The sequence below is a fragment of the Saccostrea echinata genome, unplaced genomic scaffold (genome assembly GCF_033153115.1).
Source record: "Saccostrea echinata isolate AGI-Se365-2 ecotype Australia unplaced genomic scaffold, CSIRO_AGI_Sech_v1 ptg000023l, whole genome shotgun sequence".
NCBI lineage: Eukaryota > Metazoa > Mollusca > Bivalvia > Ostreida > Ostreidae > Saccostrea > Saccostrea echinata.
The window spans coordinates 12,870,001-12,882,743 of record NW_026889772.1 but is presented as its reverse complement, the minus strand read 5'-3'; the positions used below and the strand labels follow the sequence as shown (position 1 = coordinate 12,882,743).

At 35.4% G+C, this 12,743-nt stretch overlaps 1 protein-coding gene across 1 annotated transcript in view; it reads left to right on the top strand.

Moving 5' to 3' along the window:
* Positions 1 to 6,732: 6,732 nt before the first annotated feature.
* The window catches only part of LOC133191495 (metal transporter nramp1 homolog), a 22,565-nt gene continuing 16,554 nt past the window's right edge, over positions 6,733 to 12,743 (top strand). Inside the window, exons 1-7 of the mRNA XM_061327245.1 lie at positions 6,733 to 6,849; positions 7,280 to 7,402; positions 7,537 to 7,615; positions 7,846 to 7,993; positions 8,152 to 8,290; positions 8,442 to 8,597; positions 9,041 to 9,110. Coding sequence (XP_061183229.1) covers positions 6,733 to 6,849; positions 7,280 to 7,402; positions 7,537 to 7,615; positions 7,846 to 7,993; positions 8,152 to 8,290; positions 8,442 to 8,597; positions 9,041 to 9,110 — 832 coding nt within the window. The remainder of the gene's footprint in view (positions 6,850 to 7,279; positions 7,403 to 7,536; positions 7,616 to 7,845; positions 7,994 to 8,151; positions 8,291 to 8,441; positions 8,598 to 9,040; positions 9,111 to 12,743) is intronic.

The window sequence follows — 12,743 nt, the reverse complement described above, 5'->3', positions numbered from 1 at the left end:
AGTGTGCCGGATAAACTGATGACCAGATACCCTAATCTCTTTAATGTACATGTGTACACCACTCTCCCACCACTTTTCAAGAGGAAGTAAAGTAAGTGATGCATGATCTTTATGATATATAGTCCTTCCAATGATATACTCAAATATTTCCTACATTTTTTGTGAATGTGTCAATAACACTTTATATCTTTCTTCTCTTTGTATTTCACACAACTTAGCATCGCATTTGCATTGCTTACGATGTAGAATAGCAATCTCTAATCATGCAAGATACTGTTCAAATAGAAACATGAATTGAAATGAAAGTAACATGCTTGACCTTTACGTCTTATCTAATTGAAAAATAAAACAGAATAATTATATTCAAATGCTTTTTGATTGAAATCCAGGCTTCATTTGGCGTCTTAAGGAGAACATTTGAAATTTTGTCAAAACTTGCATATTTTCTCCGGAAATTGAATGCTTTCGTTCGAGCGTACATTAGATAACTTTCAGCCGTAGGGTATGTCGGTGCATTAAACTCGAAAAATAAGCGTCTTTTTCTAGGTCTGTCACTGCACTAATAGAAGTGAAGAAGTCTGAATATTCGAAGCTAGAATTGTACTCAAAAGGAGCTCTTAGCAAGGATAAAGTTAAGAAAAATCCTAAATATGTATCTGAAACACAGAGAAAGATCAAAAAATCTATCCAGGGATTAAATGCTTGCAATGCACTCCATGTCAAGCCATTTTGAATATTGAATGGTCAGCAAAGAATGGACTCTCTTTTGGAAAAAGAACAGGGAAAAAGAAAGAGAGCAGATAGGGATAGTAAACAATGTTAAAAGACAGGCGCTGAAAGTCACCGGAAAAAAAAATCCAACCGGAGGTGAGATGCTGAAGAGAAATACAGGGTAGAACAATAGCTAGTATCAACGGGAGGCCAAAGCAAGAAGTTTTTGTAAAATGTAGCATGGCGGACCATAAACCTAGGGCTGGATAAGTAAAGTTACTTTTCACAACAAATCGGCGGTAACCCTGATAGATCCGGGTGCAATTGTCTTTAGTTAAAAAAAACTGCTACGGTTCTGGGGCCTGTTTCACAAAGGTTTCCCAAGATATGTCGTAAGACATAACTTAAGATATGCCTAAGTTATAACTTAGGAAGTTCCTAAGATTTGTCACATCTGTTTCACGAAACAATCTTATCTTAACTTTATCCTAAGACATTTCTTAAGTTGTATTACGGACTAATGAAATAACTTCTCCACTCTATCTACAATTCTTACTGTTAGGAGGATGTCAGCATGAGTAAAAATCTTTAGTTTGAGTCGGTTTTTTTTTTCAAGTAAAAAAACAGCTTGAAAAGGGGAGGGTCTGGAGGTTAGGGGTTACCCTCCACTTTCAAAGGACTTGGACAGAAGTATGGTATAACCTTAACAAGTTTCCTACTTAAACTAAGCACTCACACATCCTCACACACATATATCCCCCCCCGCCACATGACGCATATTTTTTTAAACTAATATTTGTGCTATTATATGTTTGCCTTTTATTTTGCTTTGTATAAGTTATCAGAGGTTTGTAATTGTTTATTTTTTCCGCCTTCTATATATTTTTCTACTAGTATCGTTTCAATTAGGAAATGGAATAATTTTAAAACAATAATTGCTTCGAGGGGCAAGCAGTCTAACAGAGGCCTTATTTTGTTTTTATTTCTTCGCGAATGAGTGCTCCACGTTAGTTGTCCGTGTTACTGTGTAATTTTAAATAAGAATTTTTCGACAGATAAGAAATTCCAAATTGGCGACTGTGGAAATGACAACACTAACAGAAAAAATGTTGAAAAAAGGAAGTATATATATTAAAATCTTTATGCATAATTATACCGTGACAAATCAGCCCCAAAATGGAGAGGGGGACCAAATATTCTGTAACACAACATACATTTGTTCAGGGGAAGAGTTGAAAAGAAGTGGAGTCATTAAGCGGAAACAGAGAAAAAATGGTCAAAGCCTTGCACTTCAACGCCTCCTTCCTCCAATGGGAGATAAGATACAAGCAATTTTTGGAGAAACAGCTACATCAGGAGCTGAAGAGAACAAATTTGTTCCCTTATCAAATATAATCTTTCAAATACTAAATATCGATTCAAATAATAGTAATATTATTAGATTTAAAAATATATAATAATGGTTCAAATTATATGCAAAGTTTTTAAACACAGACAATAGTGTATATAGCGTGGATTTTTGTTGTTTTTTTTTTGTTTACAAAATCGTGCTCTTTAAATGATGGGTAATTAATCCAACATATGTACCGTCTATTTTGTAGTAACATTGGGAAATCCACGAATTCGTGAGAAATCAAACATTCTTTAAGTACAATGTATTTGTAGTTCCAACTTCACCAATGGACATTTTTTTTATTTACCTTGGATTAATTTTGAACAGTGATAAAGACACATCTCTGACAATTCTTAAAATCCCTTTCTTAGCTATTACATACAAAGTAAAGCAGTTATAACCTGAAGGGATCACAATCATTCATATACTTGTAGTCCTTCGGATTTTTTCTCTCCCTGAACACACACAGTATCTCTCTGTAAGAATCATTGTACATGTATCTACAGCCGTCATACTTAGTTTCTTCCTAAGTCATTAATTTGCTTGTCCTGAAGTTACGACATAACTTAGGAATATCCTAAGATAAGACAAGGTTAGTGAAACGGATAAGTAATGAACTTAGGAAAAAGTTCTTTCCTAAGATACAACTTAGTCCTAAGTTAGTTTTGTGAAACGGGCCCCTGTCCTCTACAAGCTCTTCTGTGAAGTGACAGTACAGCAAATTTTTACCATAAACGATCAAAGTTGACATTTCCCCGTAGTTACAGGAAAAATCCCTTTTCATTAAAAGGACGCATTTTCGATACTTGTATTTCTCCTTCTTTTGGAAGTCCCTCGAGGATATATATTTGTTTTCTCATTAATACCTGTGTTTTTTCGAAACCCAAGAGATTTGGCTATTCATATGTCAATAAATCTAAAGGGACATAGAGACTTCACTTAATATCCCCAAAAAATTGTATGAGACCACTAGATAAACTAGCCTTGTGTTATGATAATTAACTTATCCAGCGCCGTCATGGTACATTTTAAAATAACCAAATTTGCTTTATCCTTCAAGTGATACTAGTTCTTTCTCTACTCTTTGTTTCTACCTCAACGTCTCTAATGGTCAGAAATTTGCAATTTGGCCACTTCATAGTCGTTTGTACACTATCAAGAGGATAGAACCGTAGAACTAAACCTTGCTTTGGCGGAGCCATCAGTGATGTTTGAGTTGGTGGAATCCAAATTCACCATCGCCAAAAATAATTTTCAGTACTAACAAATTAATTTATGCATTGGGGAATCTAGCTGGTTGCAAGAAGCAAGATGGTCCAGTTACCCCCATCCTCTATTTAAAAAAAAAAAAAGTTTTGCCAGTAAATGGTGTAATTAAATGAAATATGAAGATAACGAACAGTATTCAATCTCGAAAGTCCAATGAAACGATACACATTTGGAGCAGAGCAAAAACGGACCTCAAAATTTAGAGGTGGGATCAGGTGCAATGCTCTCTAGGAAATATTGCTATTAAATTCCCTACCATTCCCCTCTTCATTGATTTTTTTAAAATCTAAATTGGCGTTTCTCTCATGTTTTTCAGAAAATTTCAACTGGAACTTTCAATGGATATGAACCAGGTTTTTGTTTTACAAAATAATTTGCGAGTAAAAACAAAATAAAATTTGCACTTTTCTTTTTCACATAAATTTTTAAAACGTATTTAATCCTTTTAAAAAAGATTTATAAAAGATATTTTTATGACCGCGCAGTTTGGGTCTAAAAAGATTCACGTGTCCAGCTACACGTTCCGAGTGTTTCGTGTGCGGAAAACTTGGTCATTATGCGAAAGTATGTTTCTCTTCTGCAACCACACCTTACCGTTCCTCCCAAAGGAATACATTGATTAAAAAGGATCAAGCCAAGGGGTCAAGACGGGCCTGCTTTAAGACAAACCCGGGAAACCCGTCTGTCGGATCGTCTGACAACAAGTCGTCAAAATGCGATTCTACTGCAGGTATGTGTATTTCTCGGACTGCTTCTAAAAGTAGTCCAAAGAGTGTTGCTGTTGCGGAGACGCAAAGGAAGAGTGTACTTTATCTGCAGACTAAGTCCGTAAGCAAATGGCACAGGGGTTCAAGAAGAATAAAGGAATATTATGACAGACTGCAGCTAGTGAAATTGTTACCATTTCAAAACCTTGATTCTGAGGACGTCCGCAATTTATTTAAATCAACGGGCCTCAGCAACCAACTAGCTGCAATGCAGACTCAGAATAAAGCCCTTAAGACAAAAGTCAGTGGACTAATACGGAAATGTGATAATCTTCAGACCGTGGCATCCGCTCTTCACAAACAAATCTCAAAGTTACAAAACAGACCAAACGAACAAAGACCATACGACTCAACTAGGAGACGTGTTGACAAACAACACCCTTTCCTCCCTCTACCAACACCAACCAAGCATTACTGGTACCAACAACCTAGTGTTCCACATGCCAATACCCGGTGATTCCTGAGACGAGGACGTCTCATTTTCCGAAGCGAGAGGGAATTATCACGGTGTAAATTTTGATAAAAAGAATTTTAGTGGCATGTTTTAACTGTCTTTGAAATATACTTTTAATCTATTGTAATTACTTAAAACAACATGAAAGACTTTAATTATGCTAATTACCATGCAACTCAAACCGCGTCAATTTAATCAATTTACTCAACATGTCATGAGTTATTCTATCTAAGCCATCTGCCACTCATGCTCAGAATTGTGCTAATTGTCATTGTTATACTTTATTATTTATATGTTACATGCATCATTGTTAATCAGTTAAGTCCTAGGTTTCGGATTGTTCGGGTGTAAATTTTGGATTTCCAGAATTCACCCTACCGACCTAAGTTTATAATAAAGTGCTATTCCATCGTAAGCATTTTGATGTTTCATCGTTGCCGGAAAGTTTTACACTTATTTTCCCCGGTGATATTTTCATGGAAACTATTTTTTAACTTTAACAGAACAATCGATTTTGAAAAAAAATTACCAACAGCTAAAATTTGGTCTCAATAGTAGTACATGTAAGTTATTTTGTGAAATGGGACGAAGGATGTTGCGTCGTGAGCCGCAAATGAACTTTCAAGATGATATCATCTTTTAGTTTAAACCATATTTTATTTGAAAATGACAAGCAGAAAATACAGGTAAGTAGTACAAAAAAATCCAAAAGGATTCAGAAACAAGTTTGAAAACTTATACTAATCCGTTTCCTTATTATTATGATTAAGATGACAGACCCTTATTAGATAGTTACATAACACGGTTTGAAGCTGCTTAAAAACTAATATTTGAAATTGACATACATGTTAAATTAGAAATCATGTCGATTCACACAAATGAATAACGTCATTCATATCATCTTTTAGGTTCGACAACTTTCAGAAGTGTTTCTGGTATGTATGTATTTTTGTGGTAGATATATGCCGTTTTTCATAGACATCGCTAACTATAGGTACCTAATTTAAACTGCATTTGCATACTCTGATTATGCAATGAAAGTCCTTACGTTTTGATACCTAAAAAATTATATGGACCCTACGGATGACCTTTTGACTTTTGAGATCTTGTCAGCATCTTTCTATTGTGATATCCTCAGTATGATACACTGCCATTTCTCATGATAGTCCAGGGTACACCACTTATGGACTAGCAGCTTCTATACTTTGTTGTTTATTTGTGTTTTGCAGCTAAATTAAACTTTTGTGTTGGTCAACAACGTCTTCCTGTTTCATAGGCATGCGATATGTCGTAGTTCATTTCTGTCCCACTGTGATACAAACACACAGTGATGGTAGATAGAGATCAGTTATCTGATATTACAACAAAATGTTCGCTCTCTCTCAGTTCTTAATTGTAATTTTAAGTTAATACGGATACAGATAAATACAGTTTACCGCTTTGATTTAAACGTACCACGGATTTTGAAATTTGTACTTTGAACAGCACCAAAAATGAAGGTTTTGATTTTGTTCTGTTTAGCATAAAATGATGGATCAAATGGTAATTAGTCATGTTCACGATTTCGTAAATTAACAAATGTCCATTCTGACAGACAGACGGTCATTCATGCACCTTTCGGTCACGGACACTTTGTTTGAAGTTTACAATAACCTGTAGCTATTTGCATATCTCACATTTATATAATTGTTTATATTGTCTTACGTATCACAATTTATATCTACCCATAATATTTATCTCCCTAGACATACTGATAAACACTGTTATGAAAAACTGGGGTTAATCAGGAAATAAATAAGCCATCAAAATGACTGAGGTGAGTTCTCTTTTTTATGTTGTTTCACTGAAAGTTTATAATAAAAAAAAAAACATTTTTTCCTCTTCAGTGTGGGTCAAAGTTAACACCCACACAATTCTTTTTTGCGTGGTATCACCGATTGTACTTGACAAATACATCCCTTCAAAGAAAATCACTTTGGTTGTTAATACTAACTTCAGCTACTATCTGCTTTGTAATCGCTGAATCTTTCTATATCCAAATGAGCAAAAATATGTGAGTACTTCATCACATGACTCTATCATATGCATGAATCGTATGTTCTTATACAGTAGGACTTCCGGAGCCTAGTAGTGTAACCATGGAAAAGTATAAAACATTGGAGGAAGATGTTGCGGGGAATAACACCACTATACAGAAGGACGGGGGAGGATTCGAGATAGCCGCTGGTCAAGTCAGGGTTCCTAAATCAACAGGAGTAAGTTGCACTATATGCTGAGTTATTTTAGGAATGACTAAACTTTGCCGCAAATTTTTACGTGATCGGAAGGTCGTGGAATCAAGCTCCGGTCACGAGGAACCCAAGTTGATATAAAATAGGTAGACCGGGTAGTCTTTCGAATTGAAGCCATTATCACGGCAGGCGTTGGCACTGCTCAGTGGTCCTGACTGCTAAATAAGGTCTAAATTTGAAGCCCTTCACCGATATCTCGTGATATTTCATAAGAGTGAAATAGTCTTGAAATAATCAAGCTGCAATCAATCAATTAATTATCACCAATCAATTAAATTTGTTATCACATTCAAGGCTGAGGTAGGCGAAGCAACGATATAGATGTACATATATATATTTGGTGAAAAGGCTACCTGGAACATCGTAATTGTAAACAGGCCCCATGTCTTTGCAGAAGGCGTTCAGCTTCCGGAAGTTATGGGCATACACTGGACCTGGGTTTCTGATGAGTATAGCCTACCTTGACCCCGGAAATATAGAATCCGACCTTCAAGCCGGAGCCATTGCAAAATATAAGGTAGCACTGAAAGCCTACCACAAACGAATTTTTAAATGCAGTAGACAATAATGAATGAAATGTTCTTCTAATGAATATTTTTTAAAACATTTATTCTTTTAACCAGTCTTCCTTCTTTTTCATGATTTCGTTAGTTACTATGGGTTTTGATGTGGTCCACTGTACTGGGACTAATGCTTCAGTTACTAGCAGCCCGACTGGGATGTGTCACAGGTACTTTTTCCGTAATTAATGGAAATATGCTTTGGCAACTTTTTTTTGCGTGACAGCGATAATTATTATACCTACACTTTCTAGAAAGTTCGGGTATTTTGTTGTTATCATTATTCATTAAGTGAAGATTGGCCCTATTCAGTATTATATACACTTTTGTTGTATGCGATTATTCTTTGAGCTATTCTTATCATATGTTTAGAATTGATTATTGGTAAATTATTTTATAGGAATGAATCTCGCAGACGTTTGTCGTCAGGAATATCCCAAAATTCCGCGGTACATACTTTGGCTAATGATGGAAATCGCCATTATAGGAAGTGACATACAGGAAGTCATAGGATCATCGATTGCGATCAATCTTCTCTCCAATAAATTGTTAGAAATACTTCTAAGTAAACTATGGATTCAAAATGTGATCATGTTAATGGAAGTGTTTCTAAGGTTTTATTACATACATGTATTTGATATAGAATGACGATTTAGTAGACCGGATAAAGCATTTTTAAAAGCTATTTCCCGTCTTTCCGCCCTAGGATTCCAATTTGGGCTGGTGTCCTCATTACCGGGGCTGACACATTCACGTTTCTTTTCTTGGAGCAGTTTGGTTTGAGGAAGTTGGAGGCGTTCTTCTGTTCCCTCATTACAATAATGGCCGGAGCCTTTCTCTATATAGTGAGATCATTCTTTTAAGAAAGTTTTCGATTGGTAACAACAATTTGACAAGATGTAAAATTTCTATATTGGATTCGTTCTAGAGTGGTTTCGGTTATTTCAGTGATCTTGATATTTTGGTAGTATAATTTGTGTTTGATTTTCTTTGCAGTATATCAAAATTAAACCCAACCAGGGAGACATCCTGATTGGTCTATGGTTTCCATGGTGCCAGGATTGTAATAAGGATGCGATACAACAATTGGTTGGAATCGTGGGAGCAGTCATTATGCCACACAATATTTATCTTCACAGTTCATTAGTATTAGTAAGTTGTTAAAAGAACTATTCAAGTTTACATTTGTGCAATCACTCTCAAGATCCTTGTGTAATATTAATATGACAACACAAATCCGTTGACCAATTAATTCTTGAAAAAGGTATCTGTTTGAATGCATAGGATTTTGGAAAACATACAAAAATTATAAAATAAACATTACATTGAATGTTGTTGTTTTGTTTTGTTTTTTTAGTTTTTTTCCTGGAACTGAAACTGTTAAAACCATTTAATTATTTTAGTGTAATTATAGCATTTCTCAATGCGACATGAAATTACAACAGGGAGAGCATTAAGAAAGTCTTTGTGTTTATTCATATCATTTTGAATATACGAAAATTTTAGGTTTGATTTTTTACAATGCTTGTTGCAATATACACTTGCTTGAATTAATTAATTATTTTTTTTTAATAAATAACGATTTTTTTGTTCAGTCTCGTATTATAGATCGAACAGACAGAATTGAGATTAAAGAGTCGATCAAGTACAACAGCATAGAATCGGGTACGTTATGATCCCCACCCCCAGTGGAGTCCAAAAGAGTTAAGTAAAATATTTTAATTTACTCAAAAAATAGTTACCTGTGAGTATCAATTGTTAAAACACGAAATGCAAAGTGTCCTGGGAATAAAACAAATGTAGTCAGATCAACTCGGCAAAATTGGTAGTAGAAACACATTTTTTATACAGCAGCTGTGTATATTTAGAGGAAAGCTTTACAAAGCACGAACGATAAATGATTTTGGGCATGAAGAGAATTTATATGAAGAAGTACATAATGAGATTGTCTTGTTCATTTTCAATGCAGGGTGCCTGCAAGTTTCCCTGGGTGAAATGTTCAAAGATAATGAAGTATTTGTGAACAGAAGCTTTACGTACCTAAATTTGGAAAATACATGCAAATAATGTATTCAATCATTTGATTTTGGTCATATTTAATGTCAAGAATGCTTTAATCTATTACAAATTGTGTGTGTTTTTCGTTTATGCTATCTGACATCAAATAGCAGATCACCTTAGCTACATAAAACTACCATGAGATTAAAATTATTCAGTATGCAGTGTTAGGGTTCTATCGCACCTTACTGGATAGTGCTAAAAGATGTCGTCACACCTTATTGGAAGTACGGCGACAGAATCATGAGAATGCAAATCCTTGGTAACTTTGATGTAAGTCATCCCCGCCGCTTTTCGATGTACTAGAGTAATCAACGCATGAAGACCGAACGATTATAAGAAATGCATCGCACAAGCAACGGTCAACTAACGTTACATTTCAGTAACGAATGAGTACCTTAACCGTGTAAAACGAAGCACATTTGAAAAACCTGTTTTCGTACGATAGATTAACGGTCGTGCGGTCAGTGTCCAAGGCAAGTCCGGTGTATCCGTTACATGACCGGTAATTGACCAGTTGTGACTTAGGTCCTTTGGACTCTAATGTAAGCAGAAATGTCAAGTACAGAAGAAATGCATGGGTTCCGTACGAAATTTATGCCCACCTCACTTTAAAGGGACACCTAGTCCACCGGTGTTCGTTCCAAGTTTTGAAAATGCTCAAAACTTATGGCCATATAAAACGAACTTCACCGGACGTCTTCGGACATGAACGTACTCACCAAGTAAGAATCGGACAAAAAAACGTGTGTAAACGTAGACGACTGAAGGGATTGAAAATTTTGTCACCTGTTTGACGTCCGTAAGCGCTATCCGGTAAGGTATGACTGAGCCCGTAGATGTCCCTGAACTTGAACAAATGAGTAACTAGTATTAATTGTAACGGGGACCGTTACAGATGTTCCCCAAACGCTCCCCAACTTCCTTTTGGTGTCTTATTCCCTGTAAGCTTCATTAAATAAGGCAATCAAGTATATTGTTTTTTTACGCATTACACGCGCGCGCACGGACACGCATGTACAAAATGACCATGTCAACTTGTCTACACTTTCAATACATCTTTATATTCAAATTTCATCAAAAGATAAAAAAAAATTCGGCTATATTAAGTATATCTGTCATTTAACGCTTTGCAAGCGTGCGCACGTGCATGCATATCCAAGTTGACCGTGTCATCTTATCTATACTATTAGTATATATCTACATATTTTGAGTTCAAAGCATTTCATCAAAAAGTATAAAAGTTACAGCTATATCAAGTATATTGGTCATTTTAGCGTTGCATGCGTGCGCACGTGCATGCATGTGCATGTTGACAATGTCGTCTTTTCTACATTAATAATATGTCTATATATTCTGAGTATCAAAGCATTACATCAAAAAATGTAAAAGTTATGGTTATAGCAAGTATATTGGTAATTTTACTCATTCCACGCGTACGCACGTGCATGCATGTGTGCGCTGACCATGTCATCTTGTCTACACTTCTAATATATCTTTATATTCTGAGTTTCAATGCAATTCATCAAAAAATGTACAAGTTAAGTCTATATCGATTATATTGGTTATTTCAATCATTGCGCACGCGAGCACGTGCATGCATGTGCATTCTGACCATGTCATCTTGTCTTCACTATTAATATATCCTTATATTCTGAGTATTAAAGTATTTCATCAAAAGATATGGAAATTTTGGCTATATCAAGTATATTGGTCATTCTACTCATTGCACGCACACGCACGTGCATGCAAGTGCATGCATGTGTGCGCTGATCATGTCATGTTGTGTGCACTTCTAATGTATATTTATAATCTGAGAACCAAAGCAATTCATTAAAAAATGTGCAAGTTAAGTCTATATCATTTTTATTGGTTATTTCAATCAATGCGCATGCGCACACGTGCATGCATATACATTCTGACCATGTCATCTTGTCTACACTTTTAATATATCCTGATATCCTGAGTATCAAAGCATTTCATCAAAAAATATGAAAGTTATGGCTATATCAAGTATATCTGTCCTTTTACTCATTGCACGCGCGCGCACGTGCACACACATGCATGCATGTGTGCGCTGATCAAGTCTTCTTGTCTTCACTTCTAATATATATTAATATTCTGAGTTTCAAAGCAATTCATCAAAAAATGCACAAGTTAAGTCTATATCAATTGTATTGGTCATTTCAATCAATGCGCATGCGCGCACGTGCATGCATGTGCATTCTGACCATGTCATCTTGTCTACACTATCAATATATCCTTATATTCTGAGTATCAAAGCATTTCATCAAAAAATACAAAAGTTACAGCTATATCAATTAAATTGGTCATTTTACGTATTGCACGCGCACGCACGTGCATGCATGTGCGCGCAAAATGACCTTCGTTCCGCAAATCTACATAACATTCCTATTAACCCTAAAAAGGTTTCACCTCAATCGGATGTGTAGTTTCGGAGATCACTCACGGACAAAAAAGTACCCAGGAAGAAAAATAATAATAACTAGAAACTCATTACTAGTAATGAGAAGGTCTTCCGTTATACGACTTCCTGTTTGCATGAACATGTCTTTTCCAACGTCGGTATTAGCCTAAAACTTATGTAGAAACAAAATAACTTAAAAAATACTTTTTTGCTTCGTTTCCTCTCACGACCGGAAGTAATGACGACACACGATTTTTACACCAAGCAAATGAACTGATGACTGACTATAAGTCCTGAAAGTTTTAGAGTTCAGTCTTTTACTGTTGCCGAACAATTGTGAGAACAAATTCTAATTTTGAGGACAAGAAAACACACGACCGGAAGTGAACTGAATAAAAATCTCTGAATTTTCTCTTGACTTTTGCAGTATCTACAGCATATGTAAAAAAAAAAACAAAAAAACATTTCAATTACTTATCTATAAGTGATATTTATGAGAAAGCTAAACCACGAAATAACGTAGTTTATCTTTTAAAACCGGAAGTTTAAAGTTTTTTTCCGGTGGAATTTAACATATTTTAAAACAGCGAAAGGGAAGCAATAAAGTGATGAAAATTTTAATTTTAAAAAGAAAAGTTGAAATTTTCGATTTCTTTGATCACTTCCTGTGATGACCAGAAATGACGGCTGACGCTTTTAACCCTATGTGTTTTGCCTTCTCACCAAGTTTTATTACTCCTACAAGTTTGGTGTTTTACTTTCATGCCGTTTCCGAGATCTCGCTGAAATAACTTTTCATTTTGTGGACAAGA